We start from the raw sequence: 17,648 nt of genomic DNA on the forward strand, positions 1-17,648 counted from the left end.
ATTGATATAGACAGTAAAAATTAGAGCTTTACTAGCATGTAAATAAAGATTCACATATAGACAGATGGAAACAAAAGGGAGACAGAAAAATAAAAACCAATTGCTTCAGGGAACATTTATTGAAAAGTATTTGACAAATGGCTCTTTCAGAACTGGCATGGGCATATTTCCTTCTGATACTTGACCACTGGCAGAAACCAAATCATGTATGCCATGACCACTGGGCTAATGTGATAGCTGAGCTCTCAAGTTCTTATGCCTAGTACAGCATTATGAAAGTATCTTCTCTGGGTGCTTTATTAGGAATCTGAAACAAGAGGGGAGAATGGGCCCTCAGCAATTCAGAATGAAAGGAGAACTTGTCATCTTCAGTACAGTTGCCAGCTTTTCATCTTCACATTGAGCCATGAAGTGGAACTGTTTGCTGCTTTCAGGATGGACACCCTACCAAAGCAAAGATGGTACGTTTGGTAGCCATCGATCCAGAACTGTTTTACAGGCCTGAAATACAGCTAGGTAGAGAGAAATTAAAACTCTGTGTGGGCAAATGTATGTTAACTGTCAAGAGGATTCCTTGTAACTGCATGTTAGGAGTGGGAATCGTTTGTCTTTTATGAGACAGACACCTATAATGTGCCCAGGTTCACTTCCCTTGCAGGACCATTTGACCTAGTGAGGAAACATGCTGCAAAGAAACTGCAGAAGGAAGCCAAGGATATTAAACCCTTGCTGGTATATGGAGACTAGTTAAGGACCTGTCACAGCTGAGACAGAGTAAATGACAACCCATAGCAGATCTGGATACTGATGTTTATTTAAGAATTAACAAGACTAGAGCTTTTAACCTGCTTGGTATCTCACACACTCATTTGCTTTCCCCGCACCATTACATTCACTAGATCTCATCTTCCCTTCGTAGCAGGGACATTGTGTCTGTCAAGGTGGCAGTTGTCAGTTCATCCTGTGCAGCTCCTCACAGTTACCAGTCTCGAGCATTACTGGCCAAGGTCACTGGGCATCCCCCAACATTCATCTCCACACATCTCCTTCATCTCCAGGATCTTTCTCCACTTCCAGTGTTTTTTATCCAGACATGATCTTCACCTTCTTCTTTCTAGCCCTGAGCCCTAGGTTTTGGTTGCAATAAGCCTTCTAACTGGTGGTTCTGTCTCACATCTTGTTACTAATTGGAGGATTCAAGACATGCCACTTTGTTTAGTCCAGCTGCTATCAAAAATGTACAACTAGTACATACTGCTTGCAGCTAGCCTGTGCTCCAGAGTACAAAAGTTCAACTTCGGACATTCATACACACACAGTTATCTGCTGCCTGACTGCGTTTATAATTTAAGTGGGTTTTTTTGCCTGCCACCGGCCCTAATACTAGTGACACAAAGTAAGTGTCTGCTGCAGATCAAGGTGGAGAAAGGCTAAGGAAACTGGCAAGGCAAAACACAGTATTAAGTGGTGTTTATTAAAAGTGAGACAGCATCCTTCAAATCACTGAGTTATGTCCAGTGAATAAAATTGGAAGGATCATAAACTCTGGCAGGTTAAATGTAAAAATAAAATAAGGCAGGCCGAAAAACAGAATAAGGAACAGGCTGTAAATGGATAAAAGCTCATAAATTCTTTTTTAAACACTTCAGCAGTAGGACTGTCTGTTGAGCCATAGGTTATCACTGCAAAAGACAAGGTAAGGCCATGGCAGAGTAGAAGTGTGCTCTTTATGGTCAAACTTGAGAAGATTACTGAGTTTATTTATTAATGAGGGACTTGTAGAGGATCTGTTTGATTGGAGTGACTGTAGAAGAAGCTATGGGACACAAGAGCAAAACGAACCTTCATACCTCGGTACAAGTGAATGGTGTTCACCTGAGAGCTCTGCCAGAGCTCACAGATGAAGTAGCTGAAGTGCTGGCTACAGTGACCAACCACTCACTTGAAACAGTCATAGGCCCTGAGACCTAGAAAGCTGAAAGATGTGACATCAATTTTCTGGGGTTCTGGAGGAGACCCAAGGAATTAGCAGAGCCTGACTGAGCCCATTATTAGAAACTGTAGTAAAAAAAACATTAAGAAGGAGGGGAAAATAGAATATTCTGAGGAGAAGTCACCATGACTTTTGTAAAGAGAAGCCCTACCTCACAAACCTCCTGAAGTTCTTTGAAGGCTTTGGGATGAATATGGATAAGGGAGCTCCTATTCATAGAGTATGCTCCACCTTCTAAAAGGCTTCTGGTAGTCTGTCACCAAATTCAGTCCTCGCATGGATGAACAGTTGGTTGAAAGATAGTCAGCAGAGGATAAAAATAAATGGTGAGTTCTGACTAATCACAGATGAGATCTTCAAGCTTGAACAGGTCCTTGGGTGGACTCTCAGCTCTGGCTGAGTAGTCAAAGAAGCAAATGCACTGTCAAGAATAGTCACACTGGAAAAGGGACAGAGAGGTAAACAGAGTGCCCTGGGGCCACTTCATTAACCCTTGGTGCACTTCATTATCGTGTGCAGGTCTCAGAATTGATGAAGGACACCAGGAAAGTTTGGAGAAGGGTCAATGGAACAGCTTCTGTACAAGAAGCAACAAAGTCAGGGGAAAGAGGTGGCTGAAGAGAGATCTGACAAAGGTTTGTAAAATCCTGAGAGGCATGGAAAAGGTGACTTGCAAATGACAGTTCTTTTGTCTTTTCCAACATAAGCATGAGGGTCATCAAAAGAGATTAGTAGCTGCTCTGTTCCAACAGGCAAGAAGAGCTGCCTTTCACATAAAATGTAGATCTCCTTGCTGTAGGAGACATCAATGTGAAAAGTTCACACAGGTGCACAACACAAATGTGCAACGTCATGGAAGAAAAATCCACCACAGGTTATCAGGTACAAAGACCTTTGGCCCAGGAAGTCACTGAGCTGCAAAATATGTGAGAGTATTCTGGGGAAGTATCACGTCCCCTTCTTCTCTTTTGTAGGCATTTGCTGTTGGCCACAGGTCCTGGGGAGATGGGCTGCCAGTCTGAGACAATACAACTGTATTTATGTTATAGTTTTATGATCCTTACGTAAGAGCGGAAACCACATGACTCTGAGTATCTAGCCCGGATAAAGCATGGGATGCTACATGGCTGGGAATGGCCTTACCCAGAATAATGGAAGGGTGACCCAGAGGGCAGCTTGCAAGTCCTTTCTGATGTTTTAATTAAAAGGCATTGCAACACGGAGCTTGTGACAGAGGGAGAAAAAAAGAAGGAAACATTAGAGAAAGAAACATCTGAAGACAGCAGCTTGCACAACTCTCTCCCTGCAGGCTTCCACCAGCTGCTGACAGTGTATTCAAGCCACGAGGTCAACACTTCTTTTGTAAACTCTTAGTTCCAGGGTATGATACATGCACCCCTGGCACATGCTCTTGCCCTCACTGAAGCAGGGTCTTTTAAGTCTTTGTGGATTGAGTCCTGGGTATTTATGTTTCTATCTTTAGTTACAAAACACAGTGACACATTTTTAACTGTAAAGCCTTTAGCTAATCATTGATAGACAGGTGCCTATAAAAGAGTTCTGTAGTTATTCAGAGTCTACAACTTCCTCTTTTAAAGTTTAGTGCTTGTATATTCCTTGGATGTTTAAACCATATTTTCATCCTATAGAGAGCAGAACTTGTGTGATATACAGATATTATCCTGGGATTTTCTTACTGTCTAGAACAGGAACATGTCCTAGCAGCCGTTCAGTTACCATTTCACAAGCTGCCCCTTAGAAAATGAAGGCAAACTTTGGTATTTGCTGGAAAGAGAAATCAAGTTTTGTTACTCCCGTTGCCCCTCCATTTGGGATTTTAAATAGGGCATTTGTCTTTTCTGCATGAGCTGATACACCTGGGCTCTCCCGCTCCCCATCTATGGCTGCATAGCTGAAGCTGCTATTCTGTGCCTGGGGAAAGACAATATTACGTGCAGATCAGTGCTTTTATATGAATATTTACCCACCAGCTGGAGAGATCAGCTCATACATGAAATGGTTTATAACCTGAATACTCAGGTGTAGTGTGTGTGTGTGTGAGACCAAAGGAAACATGCTGCTAAACTAATCCTACAAAACCCCACCAGTAGCCAGGGGTATATATCACTTTCTAAGAAGTCTGATGTCAGGGGGTAAGGCAAAGGAATAGACTAATTGAGCTGAATGTTATGAAATTAAACAAAAAAAAAAAATGCATCCAGGGAATCCAGAATTTTCTCCACCTTTCATCTCGCTGACCGTAAGACCAGCCAGCCTCCTGCCGCTGCAGCTGGCCATGAGAGGCAGGACTTGAACTGAAGAATCTTCAATATGGCACTTGCAGGATTGTCCCCTAATGTGTGTAGTAACTGTAATCAAAAGAAGTGCAAGGTCTGCACCTCCTGTCAACCCAGTCAACCCAGCAGTGACACCCAGTCAGGATATCCTGGCGTCATTCAACAGAGTGCTACAGTGCTGCATGAGAGTGCAATACTGAGTGGGAGTGAGGAGAAATGTGCCATTCAGCTCAACATAACAACTTAAATCTGATCTGGACATCAGAGCTGTGGTAGGTGCTAGAGCCTGCAGAGGAATGCGGGTTATCTGCCTGGGACCTGCACTGCTGACGGACAGAGTTCCTGCTAACACGTCCAAGATTGCAGCCCCACTGCAGATGAGGCCAAAGTGAGTTGATGCAGTACAGACATCACCGTGGATCTGCAGACCCTATGTCACCTGTTCCGACCTCAGAGCTGCCTCTGCTCTGTTCTTGCTGCTCCCTGATGGAGCTGGGCAAGTAGCATCTTCCTGGGTGCCCCTCAGGGATGAAGGGGAGGAGAGGGAAGCATTCTCCTCTTTTCTTCCCTACAGCAGGCAATGCCCCAGCTCTCCACAGCAAAGGGCCAGAGCAGAACACCTTATTTTGCCGTGTCCAGAGGGTGAGGTCTTCCAGGGACAGGCTCTTCAGTGAGATCATTTCAGCTGCACACCTTATGGGGGAGCTGGTCTACAGAGGAGGGCCAGCGGGGATGAGAAAGACAGAAAAAAGTCTTGTCTCCACCATCTCAGCCATTATTCAGACTGAATACTGTGGCTATATTTTGATGTACTTCCATCAGCGTCACACAAAGCTGAAAAGGTATTGCCAGCCGTGTCCTCGTAGTGCTACTATGATTTTTCCAGACTCTCTCAGGCTGCCATCGGTATAGGCAGTGAGAGGAGGGTATCTCTGTAGCTCTGGGGATTTTAGCTTGAGATAGAAGGATCCCAAAAGGAAACAGAGAAAAATGAGACAATTTAGCAAAACTGACAGGAATTAATGAAGTTATTCTGCTCCTCTGTCCCTGTGTTTCCAGGTAAAAAGGCTTCATCAAAACAATATTGTCTGTTCTATGTGTATGGGGTGAGGAGGGCTCTGCCTGCCCAGACAAATTGATTTCGTTTTGATTTTTCTTACATTTTGCCATTCAGGACTGTATGTTTGGGCACTCACAGGTGAGAGAGAGGACTGGGCTTACATGCTGTCACAGGTGCTAGAACCAAAGCAGCAACTACGCCGCAGTGGTCTAGGGGCAGCTGACAGCCAGGTGCCCTCAGAGTCACCCCAGCTTTCCACAGATCAGCTCTACAGAGAAACTAATGAAGACTAACCATTAAATGGGGAGAAGAAATCTGAGAAGTGCATAAACCAGCAACTAACTTTTGAAGAAAAACATGATGTGGATGAATCATATCACAGTTGCCAGTACAAGTTTTCTTTCATGCTGCAGTTTCTTTGGACTACCTGTCAGGCTATCTAGATTGTGAATTTTGCAACTGCAGTTGTCCCTGGGATTAACAGCTCTTGTCCACAGCATATGACAATTAAGGTGAAAATCACAGGAGTCAACATGTGGGGACAGGCTGAATGTGATTACTTGAAACTATGCGACCAGGAGACAGGCACCAAAAAAACCTGGTATGAGTTCTCCAGGCCTGCCATGTGGCGAGCAAGCTTGATTTGTTGTTTTTTACTGAAGTCATTGGGCTTGGGGGGTTTTTAATCAAAAGTCAAGTTTCAATTGTTTCTCAAGTATTCCTGTTTCTGAGTGATTGATCCTTCAGAGATGAGCAATGCCAACTGAGAGCGTTTATGCAGAGTGGTTGCAAGAGCAGGGTGAGAAGGATGCATGCGTGACTGAAACACTTCAGTGGATGCTGCCACTTCTGTGCCCCCGAAGAAGAGCTACGGGCTTGCAGAGGTGGCTCAGAGGGACTGAAGAGGAATGCCAAGTGGCTGATGGGGTAGCAACTGGTAAACATTACAGATGGGTGCTGACCACCCTGAGGACCATGATACCTTGTGCTGTCTACAAGGTTTGTACAGGCTCTGTGTGTGTGTGATGACTATGAGAGAAAGCCTGATACTGTTGTGATTAACTGATTTTTAAGAGCTTAAGGACTGTAGTAAAGTGATTATTTCCAGTTCTGTCCCCACAGAAGATGTGTGCTGTGGTAGGGTTTTGACACGCAGGCATTCACAGTCTCTCTCTTCCTCTCTCTCTCTCTCTAGGTTCTCAAGCACCTGCGACACTTAAACTTCACCAATAACATGGGGGAGCAAGTGGATTTTGATGAGTTTGGAGACCTGGTAGGGAATTACTCAATAATCAATTGGCATCTATCTCCGGAGGATGGCTCAGTCGTCTTTGAAGAGGTTGGGCACTACAACGTTTATGCCAAGAAAGGGGAGAGGCTCTTTATCAATGAAAACAAGATCCTATGGAGTGGATTCTCTAAGGAGGTAAGTGCTTAAATCCTGACAGCAACATTTCCCAAGTTTCCACAAGCTCAAATTTGAACTAACCCTGCACACTCCTCGTATTATGGCTCCATGTCTCATTAAAAGATCCATTCATCTTACTGTATACATGGTCTCTGCCGTAGTCTTTCACACCCTCGTTTATGCACTTCTGGAAATAACGGGCAGCTGCTTCTCCCCTCCTATACATTTGATGAGCCCAGGTATTAATGGTTCAAATAACACCTTTTTTCTGACCCATGTAGATAGCTTGGAATTTTGCAATGCTGGTTCCACAAGGATGAGAAATTCATTACCCAAGTCTGATTGTTGACTAACTCACGTTTTCCTGAGCTCAGTAGTTTCTTCGCTGAGAACAGTGATCTCTTCCACTCCCACTGTGTCTGTATCAAGAAGTGTCTCTTCGTGCTCCTAGTTAAATTCTCAACTCTTTCTGCTGGCTTCACCCTCCAAGTCCAGAGCCACCTTTGACTTGTAAACCAAACAGAACAAGCCCTGTCAATCTGCCCAGGTTAACTTGGACATGGTGCCCAAATAGTGGAGATGCCAGTGCCTGCTACCTTTTTATAAACTACCAGAAGGTGCTTGTGCGGTCTCAAAAGTGTGTGATGTAGCCATTGACTTCAGTCAGGCCTAATTCCTTTTCCGCTTTCTTGCATATGTTAGATCTTTTCAGCACAGCTGTCCCATCACTAGCAGCCAAGGCTGTGTCTCCCCTGCATGATGGGAACATGGTGCAGAGATCTCCAGATAAGAGCCAGGTGAACTGCCGTCATAGCTGGTAGCAGCCCACTCCAACCCAGACACCCCAGCTCCCGGCGGAGATACTGAACAGGCATCTGGGTTGTGGCCTGGGAGGTGACAGGGAGCGTTAGCTTAGAAATATCGCTGCCAGGCCCTGCTGCAATGTTTAGACATGTTAAATGAGCACCTGATCAATGAACAAGGCAATTCGCTTCCAGGTGATTATTCATGTTGGCTGGCATATCAGGTAACTGCCTCTGCAGTAGCTACACTTACCTAATGTATTTACACCATCATTTAAGCCTTACCTTTACTCCAGATACTCCAGCTTCAGTTATGGTTTAAATCCAGAGCTCTCTGAAGGAGGCATGGGTCAGGCAGAGCATGTTACCACAGAAATACTGACCTCAGGCTTTTCTAAGCCCAGCTGGAGTCTCTGAGCACAAACTACAAGAGGAATTAAAAAGACCTGATATTCTAACCCCTCCTTCTGATCATTGCAAATGCCACTGGCACCTTTTCCAACAGTTAGGATTTTATTGTTTTTTACTTAAACAGAGTAATTGGGTTCTCTTGGTCTAAATCCCTCCAACAGTTCAATATTTATCTTCATTCTCTGTCTTAAACTGGTAAAAAAGTGACTGGATGTTTCTGAAGTGTCATGCCAGGGCATGTAAATTGTGTGCCAGTGGAGGGGCTTGTGATCTCTTCGTCTGCTGCAGCCTTTTTTTCAGTTTATAGAGTTTGAATTTCTTCCAGATAAAAGACAGTAGCCAATACTTCACTCATTGAAGCCTTCTGTGCTTCTGTCGTCCTCAAAAAAAGATTAAATTTAGTTAATTTTAACACAGGAACTTCAGCACTGGCCAGACTTGCAAAAGAACAAGTTAAAGAGTAGGTAAGATGAATAGATTCATTTTGGCAGAACTTGATGAAATTCCCCACAGAATACTTAAGAAGGCAGCCAAAGCAATCTCAAAAGTACTAGTAATTCATCTCTGAGAAACGTGGGGGTTGGGTGATGTCTCAAGGGATTAGAGGAAGGTAATCGTAATACCTGTTTTTAAAAGCAGATACAGGAGAGCCAAGGGAATTACCAACAATTGGGCTGAGCTTCAGTAACCTGAAAGACTTGATAAAAAAATTATTAAACAGTTTATAAACACTTAGAGGATAATCAACTGATAAGAAAAAGCCCACACAGATTTGTCAGGATGAAATCATGCCAAACCAATATAATTTTCCTCCTTGGAAGCTCAATCAGCTTAGCAGATAATGGGGAAACAGTGCATGGCTTCAGTCAGGCCTTTGATTCAGTCTGTTCAAAATCATCAGTGGCAGCCTAGGGAAAGACAGTCTAGACTGATGAACTCCTCTCGGTGGGTGCACTACCTGCCTAAAGACTGTCCCGAGGAATAGGTATTAACAGCTCAGTGTCTTAATAGCAATAGGTAGTAACAACAAAGAGTGTTTCCAGTGGGGAGCTGCAGGGATTTTCCCTGGATATGTGTCTGTCCAATTAATTATGCAATCCTGATTAACAGCTTAGAAACACTGTGCTGCTATAGTTCAGAGCGAAAGGCAACGGCAACCACTGTCAGCTGCGGGTGAATACCTGAACCGCAAAACAGGCATCTCCGCATAGGAGCTGCCGCTACCGAGGGCTTGCTTACGCTGTGGCTGAGGTCAGTGCCTGCACGCAGGCAAAAACTACACCCGGGACTCACTGCCTGAGTGCATCCACACAGGAGGTTCCTGGAGATCAAGCAGCACTTGGGCAAACTAGCAGCAAACTTCCAAAAAGGTGAACGGAGGTTTCCAACCAGAGCAGCTCTTAAGTATGTGCAGCTCATGGTACTTTGCTGGCAGTGGAAAATGTGGGGTTAACTCCCCTGAGCTGAGAAAGCCATGTTCTGTGTCAGCTCTCTTTCCTTAATTTAGTTGGGAAAAGGTGAGCTCAACCTCAGGTTATGCTTCTGTGTAAAAACAGTCCAGGCTTCCACTTACTGTGCTGAACTCCTTGCTGCCAGTGTGCGTTAGGCATGTGGTGAGCATGCCTGTGCAACCATTTGCTGCCAGGAATCCAGGAGCATGCCCAGGTGGGCTCACAGACAGCAAAATGCCTAGCCAGCAGGTGACACAGCTCAACATTTGCAGCAGCAGAAGTCTGGAAGCCTTTGGATCTGCATGTAGCTGCTGATTTGCATCTTTAGATGCTTAATGTTCTAAAAACAGGGCCTTTCTTTCTTTCATATGAAAACTCCTCTTGCTTAGTTAATTTGCCTTTTTTGTTTCTGGGTTTGGTTTTGGTTTCTGGGAGAGGGTTTTCAAGAGAACAGGAGGAAGTGGATTCCAAGAAACTGTTTTAAATCCTGTAAATCATTAGCAGTCAATATGTAATATATGGAATTGGGGATCAGCAGTCAGAGCCCATCATCTCCAAGGGTGACTCAAATTCCTGCCAGTAGAGATTGTCTTTTCTTTTAACCATCTAATGACTGTTTACCAGTGTGTGTATCATGGGTCACATATCAGTTCACAGTGCCCGCAACACAGTAGAGATCACGAAGATCTGCTTATCTTCCTTACCATCCCTTGATGTGTTCTTTCAAAACATCACTGCGGTGGGTTGGGGAAGGACTATTGTGCAAAATGTGTCTGTTCTGTGGAGGGAAGAGGTGAGCCTAATCAAGCAATAAGAGCCTCGGAGGAAGCCCAAGGTCCCACTGTAGAAAGGCTGCGTGTGTGGCACTGCCACCATTAACCCTCCTCGGGCTCTTTTCTTGCAGGTGCCTTTCTCTAACTGCAGCAGGGACTGTCTCCCAGGCACGAGGAAGGGCATCATTGAGGGAGAGCCCACCTGCTGCTTCGAGTGCGTGGACTGCCCCGACGGGGAGTACAGCGATGAAACAGGTAATCCCCACAGAGAGAGCTGAAATCGCTTCTCTGCAGTGCTGAGATGGAGGCTGCTTTGCCTGGGGGGCTTCATAGGAAATCTGGAGGGAGTTCTTCTGAAAAGCTTATGGGATTTGAGTCCTGTGGTCTTCAGGTCCTGTCTTCTGCTAAGCCTGCTTGTCCCTTCTGCTCTGAGTTAGGAAAATTAAGGCAGAGAACCTGAAAAAGGACTTGCATTTAGGAAGCCTCTCTCACATCCACAAGCAAACTACATTGCACTGTAGCAATAGCTTTTGTTCCTCCAAAAGCCTGGAGGAAGAAGACAGTCCCTACTCTAATTCTAAATTCTGTAGTTATCTGTCTGCTTTTCCTCATGTTGTCAGGGTTTTATTTCATGTTTTTAAAAGAAATAAAGTCCATTCCATTCCTGACTTCACAAGCAGAGAGAGATATTTCCCTTTATGGGGTCACCAACCACTGTTTCTGTTGAGCACTGGCACTGCAAGAGACCAGAATCTCTGGGTCCTATCAAACACCCATGGACATCTTTGTCATTGGTTTCAGTAGGAGCTTGGATCAAGCCCCTCAGGTTCTGCAGTGAAGGGAAAAGGTAACCTCAGTTTTAGAGTGGGCTGAAAAATTCTGAATTTCCAACATCATTAGCTCTCCCTCAGTGTTGGGCATCCCCAAGGTAAGGAAGGCAAGTAAATCCTGTTGGAACAGCAGTCCCCTGCATACTGCAGAGTGCTCAGGATCTCCTCACGCCCGCTCCGGCAGCACCGTCCCAGCGCACGCTGCAGACCTTGACTGAGATGAAAGCTTCAGTAAGCTGCATGCAAGACTGAACAATTGTTCTCCTTTGGGATAATCTAATTTGCATCCTATCAGACAGGAATGATAATTTTTTTAGCACACACATATAGTACTACAGGATGCTTGGGAGTAGCATTTTCAAATTAAATAGAAGTAATTCTGGTCATGTGTAATTGGGGTCTTTTGGTGTTTTTCACAGCATTTTGTGAGCTGGTGTGCTGGTGAAATTTGTGGGTCTGAGGGGGTAACTGCCTTCTGACTCCACATTTTCCTGCTGCTATTTTGGCTGACAGTAATGCTCTTTATTTCCTGTACTTGCCAGTTTTATAGGCATAGAGAGCAGTTTTACAACCAGTCTCATCCAGCTGAGACGGTGATACCACAAAAGGAGACAATCTGTCGTGTCCTCTCCCAGGTGTTTGCTCCCACCGTTTGTCTGAGAGCAGTGCTGGTACTCCTGTGAGCGTAGAGCGAGTTGGATCAGGTTTCTGGTCCTCCTGAAAACAAACTCTTAGCTGCATGACCTCTGGTGGTAACACAAAGGAGGGGGCAGGAATGAGCAGCCTTGGGAGAGGAGGGAGATCTGGCTTATTTCCTTCAGTAGCAGCATGGCCTCTTAAGTCAGCTCAAGACAACATCTTTAGGATGCAGAGCTAAATAGCTGCCCCGTCTCTCATAGAGGTGGTTGAATTCTCTGGTATGTGAAATTAGCTCTGCCTTGCCTGCAGTTTGCGATAGGTCTCCAGGTTGCAATAGGCCTCCAGGTAAAAGGCACAAGAAAAATCAAAATGATCGGCTGAATGGAGGTAAATGAAATGACATGTGGTGATGGGAGCTTCTGACTGAGCTTTTGCCTCAAGTGAAAGTTTTTCACATGAACAGCTTAAGGTGAGGCAACCAGTCATGAGGAAAGCAGTATCATATCAGGTCACGGATGCTCCCTATGACCACCCCTTCAAAAGAAGAGAGCTTGAAATAGGATCATCTGGGTTGGAAAAGACCCTGAAGATCATCTAGTCCAACCATTAACCTCACACTGACCGTTCTCAACTCCACCAGATCCCTCAGCGCTGGGTCAACCCGACTCTTCAACCCCTCCAGGGATGGGGACTCCCCCCCTGCCCTGGGCAGCCCATTCCAACGCCCAACAACCCCTTCTGCAAAGAAATCCTTCCTAAGAGCCAGTCTAACCCTTCACTGGTGCAACTTGAGGCCATTCCCTCTTGTCCTATCGCTTGTTACTTGGTTCAAGAGACTCATCCCCAGCTCTCTGCACCCTCCTTTCAGGGAGTTGTAGAGAGCAATGAGGTCTCCCCTCAGCCTCCTCTTCTCCAGACTAAACCCCCCCAGTTCCCTCAGCCGCTCCCCATCAGACCTGTGCTCCAGACCCTGCACCAGCTCCGTTGCCCTTCTCTGGACACGCTCGAGTCATTCAATGTCTTTTTTGGAGTAAGGGGCCCAAAACTGAACACAGTAATCGAGGTGCGGCCTCACCAGTGCCGAGTCCAGGGGTAAGATTCCTTCCCTGTCCCTGCTGGCCACACTATTGCTGCTACAAGCCAGGATACCATTGACCCTCTGGGCCACCTGGGCACACTGCTGGCTCCTGTTCAGCCAGCTGTCAATCAACACCCCCAGGTCCCTCTCTGACTGGCAGCTCTCCAGCCACTCCTCCCCAAGCCTGTAGCGCTGCTGGGGGTTGTTGTGGCCCAAGTGCAGCACCTGGCATTTGGCCTTATTGAAATTCCTCCAGTTGGCCTCAGCCCATCGCTCCAGCCTGCCCAGGTCTCTCTGCAGAGCCTCCCTACCCTCGAGCAGATCAACACTCCCACCCAACTTGGTCCTCTGCCCTCGTTAGCTGGGCAATCCTGACTTTCTCATTAGCATCAAGCTCTGCTCTGGAAGCTATGCTCTGAGTCTCTGTCTGTGCTTAGGTGCAAAGCCCAGAGGGACGTTGCTGCTAAAGGGGTTTTCTGAATGTTTGTTCCCAGAACCCACTGCAGCAACCCACTGCAATCCCATTGGGATCCCGGAGGCTGAGGTAGGTTGTGACTTCCACTCACTGCTCTCAACCCCTTTCCACTGCCATCAAGGGAGTCATGACCCTCCCCACTGGAGCACAAGACCCATTTGGGTCAAAGAAGAGCAGAAGCAGCAGGTCCTTGCCTTTGATCATGGCAGCCAGTGGAGACATGCATTGTCATCTCAGCAGGCACAACTAGCTTCATGTAGAGGAAAGAGATGGAGGCACCCATTTTCCCTTTGCAAGTATCAGTGGGACGCTTTGCTGGGTGTGGGGAGAGTGATATCATTAAGACGCATCTCCCCCTGATGTTTCGATATGAAATGGGAGTGTGCTGGGAGTCAAGGGCATTGCCTGCCTTCAGGGAAGAGCAATTGAAACACTTCTGAGACTCGTCTCCGTGGCATATGAAATAAGCTCTCAAAGCACTTAAGGAGGCAAGCACGTTTTTAATTTTCTCTGTAATAGAGACAGGCAGGATGTTTCAAATGATGATAAAAGTGTGAGAGGTATGAAGACAGGCAGAAGTAGATGATAAAAATGAAGGAAGAAGAAAGAGAGAGGCGCAGAGCCTGTGTAACAGCCAATAGCAATCAAAGTTTGCAAAGTTTTGCCAAGAAATGGATTCCAAAAATGTGAGTGCAGGGGCAGGACATTTTTAAGCCGGAACTAAGCATGCTTTGTGTTTTGCTATATAGTCCATGGGAGGCTGCTTGTTTCAGTGTAAAACACCCTGAGACACCCACTTATGATTCTGGGAACCTGAAGACACCTGAGGGGAACACCCCTTATATTTAAGGTGAAGGCCTTAGCTGCCATATGTCATCCCACATTTCAGCCTCTCATTCTGACAAACATTCCTTCTCCCTATCACTTCTTTTTCAGATGCAAGTGCCTGTGACAAGTGCCCTGAGGATTACTGGTCCAATGAGAACCACACATCCTGCATCCCCAAACAGATAGAGTTTCTGTCCTGGACCGAGCCCTTTGGGATCGCTCTGACTCTCTTTGCTGTGCTGGGAATTTTCCTGACTTCTTTTGTCCTAGGAGTCTTCACCAAATTTCGCAACACGCCCATCGTCAAGGCCACAAACCGCGAGCTGTCCTACCTCCTCCTCTTCTCCTTGCTCTGCTGCTTCTCCAGCTCGTTGTTCTTCATTGGTGAGCCCCAGAACTGGACTTGCCGTCTGCGGCAGCCAGCTTTCGGCATCAGCTTTGTCCTCTGCATCTCCTGCATCCTGGTGAAAACCAACCGTGTCCTGCTTGTCTTCGAGGCAAAGATCCCCACAAGCCTCCACCGAAAGTGGTGGGGCCTCAACCTCCAGTTCCTCCTGGTCTTCTTGTGCACGTTTGTGCAGATTGTCATCTGTGTGATCTGGCTCTACACGGCCCCGCCATCCAGTTACCGAAATCATGAACTGGAGGATGAGATTATCTTCATCACCTGTCACGAAGGCTCACTGATGGCCCTCGGCTTCCTCATTGGCTATACCTGCCTCCTGGCAGCCATCTGCTTCTTCTTTGCCTTCAAGTCTCGAAAGCTGCCTGAGAATTTTAATGAGGCCAAGTTCATCACCTTCAGCATGCTGATATTCTTCATTGTGTGGATCTCCTTCATCCCTGCTTATGCCAGCACATACGGCAAGTTCGTCTCTGCCGTGGAGGTGATTGCGATACTGGCTGCCAGCTTTGGGCTTCTGGCCTGCATCTTCTTCAACAAAGTCTATATCATCCTCTTCAAGCCCTCCCGCAACACGATTGAGGAGGTGCGCTGCAGCACAGCTGCCCACGCTTTCAAGGTGGCCGCCAGGGCTACACTGAGACGAAGCAACGTGTCCCGCAAGCGCTCCAACAGCCTGGGGGGGTCCACCGGCTCCACCCCTTCCTCCTCCATCAGCAGCAAGAGCAACCATGAGGACCCTTTTCCTCTACCAGCCTCCGCTGAGCGGCAGCGCCAGCAGCAGCGCGGGTGCAAGCAAAAAGTCAGCTTCGGGAGCGGCACAGTCACCCTGTCGCTGAGCTTCGAGGAGCCGCAGAAGAACGCCATGGCCAACAGGAACGCCAAGCACAGGAACTCCCTGGAAGCCCAGAACAGTGACGACAGCCTGATGCGGCACCGGGCCCTGCTCCCCCTGCAGAACAGTGAGCCCCTCAGCGCTGAGCCCGGCTTCCAGGCAGCTTCCAGCCCAGAGACCAGCTCACAGGAATCGGTGGTGGGAGACACCAAAGAAGATGTACCAAGCCCTGAGGCGGAGCCTTCCCTGCCATCAGCTAACTCCCGAAATTTTATAGGCGCTGGAGGTGGCTCTGTCACAGAGAACACAGTACATTCCTAACGAAAGAAGATCGTGAAAAGCACACCAGTCCCCAAGAGGAACTTGCTCACCTCTTGCTTCTGAACGGGAAAGACAACAAGGACACACTCCTGTGACACAGCCCCACCAGACCTTACTGTTAGCGCCGGCAGCGTAACGCACGTGCCTCCAGAGGAAGGACTGTGTCTGGGGAGCCTTGGGCTGAATTTGCATTTGTTTTGCTGAAACCAGGACATCTCAGAAGGACAAGTGAAGATCGCCACTGGTGGGGCTTAAGCAGAAGTCTGCATGCTGCCTTGCCTCCGTAAGCTTTTCCTGCCAGACTGCAACTCAGCTGACTATGGGAGGCACTAGGCAATTCCACTATACTCTGCTTTTACATTTATGTATGATATTCCTCTTTCCCACTATGTATAATATTCCCTCTTTATCCAGTATATGTGATCTGTAACCATGTGCATCAGGACTATCAGCTCTACAAAAGCAAGGTACACGGTTTCACTTGGGGAAAGCACGGTCGTGGGGAAAATAAAAAAGCCCCCAACATCCTGCATGCTGTGTACAGCCAAGGGTGTGAACATGTAAAGTATTTAATGTGACAGAGCGCCCTGCTATTTATATTTAGTAATGTCCCGATCTCTCCTTTCTGCCCAACAGGAAATATTGGACAATACTCTTCATAGACTCCATTGCACTAGACCAAGCTACTAGGTTCCTACTGGTTTCCTCCAGCTGAGGTGGCTTCACCTCCAGCCTGCCTGCTTTGGTGGAGGGGGAGAACAGCTTGTAAATTCCCCCCAGAGAACGTTGCGAGAGCACAATGAGATGTATCCGTGATTGATTATGTCGCTAGTAGTTGTATGCTTAACAAAGTGTTGCTGCTGTACTATTCCACATGGCATACATGGCTAACCCTTTCACACCATAGTCAGTGTTGTGCTTTGCCATATTAATCTGCCTCACACCTACACGGAGCATTGTGCTAGTTGTGATGATACTGGTGGGCCTGATACAAAGCAAATGAAACAAGGTGAAATGGAGGAGTTAGGGATGGAGAAATAGCTCCCAGATGTGGTAATACGATTGTAGGAGTGGATGAGTATCTGAAGTGTGTGTGCTGGTAGGTGACTGGATGATGTAGACGTACAGGCCTCGGCTCTGAGACATGCACAAAGACAAATGGATAAACTGGGTATGTTTTGGTTCCTACAGGCCACCTACTAGGTTATTTCCCTCCTGACCCATCTTGAAGAGAGGGCACCTAGCACTGTACAGGTGGTCTGCACCTAAAGAAAAACAGTAAGGACTTCAGCAGAGACACTTGTCCCACTCCCCCAAAAGCAGACATAAGTGCTCCTGGTTTTGCAAGGCATGCCTGGTTCTTCTCCATCCATGCTGGAAAGGTTGAAGTAAGAGAGTCATTAGAAAAGGTATTTGTTGCAGCCTGATGAGAGAAAAAGCACCCCTAGACAGCCCAGCAGGACGGGGTGGGGTTATGTTGCAGAATTTATTTCCCTCTTCTCACATCCCAGGTGCAAGAACAAGCGTCTGATGTGAAGATGCCAGTACCCTCCCTCATCAAAGATGAAGGCAGTCTAGACCGCTATGGAAAGGGAGACGGGCCTGCACCTCGGTGTGAGCAGAGACGAAAGGACTGTGTGGATGCGTTGGTGAAAATACCACAATTCTCTTGTTACTGTTTTTGCTTGGTTGTTCTTTTGCCAGGGCAGGCAAATAAAACTTACAGGTGACATTACTGCATAAAAACTTTGTTTTGCCACCTCCACTTGTTGCCGACAAGGAAGAGGAGTTTTGGCTTAGGAGAGCAAAGTGGAAGCCCAGAACCCCCAGGAGCACCCTATTCAGACAAGTTATTTTAACTCTTTTGTTGATCTGATACATTCCCCTTGCAGTGGGCTCAAGTTTTAATTACACCATGTAAGAACCAATCCAACTTTAACTGTAAGGCCTGCAAATTACAATATTTGATTAATGCTGTGGCACAGCTGGTTAAAATGAAAAAAAAAAAAAAAGGAGTTCGAAAACACAAATCCTTGTGGCCAC

General features: G+C 46.7%; 1 protein-coding gene across 3 annotated transcripts in view; it reads left to right on the forward strand.

The window, feature by feature from the left end:
* CASR (calcium sensing receptor) overlaps nt 1-17,340 on the forward strand; it is an 82,179-nt gene extending 64,839 nt beyond the window's left edge. Inside the window, exons 5-8 of one of the 3 annotated variants that reach the window (XR_012621179.1) lie at nt 6,546-6,776; nt 10,328-10,451; nt 14,155-17,014; nt 17,117-17,340. Coding sequence is in view for 1 of the 3 variants with exons in the window: in XM_074809510.1 (XP_074665611.1) it covers nt 6,546-6,776; nt 10,328-10,451; nt 14,155-15,605 (1,806 nt within the window). In the remaining 2 variants the exon portion in view is untranslated. Of the gene's footprint in view, nt 1-6,545; nt 6,777-10,327; nt 10,452-14,154 lie in introns of all 3 variants that reach the window. The other 2 variants (XR_012621180.1, XM_074809510.1) reach the window with 2 other exon arrangements.
* Nucleotides 17,341-17,648: the final 308 nt, after the last annotated feature.

Source organism: Strix aluco, chromosome 2, assembly GCF_031877795.1.
Source record: "Strix aluco isolate bStrAlu1 chromosome 2, bStrAlu1.hap1, whole genome shotgun sequence".
Classification (NCBI taxonomy): Eukaryota; Metazoa; Chordata; class Aves; order Strigiformes; family Strigidae; genus Strix; species Strix aluco.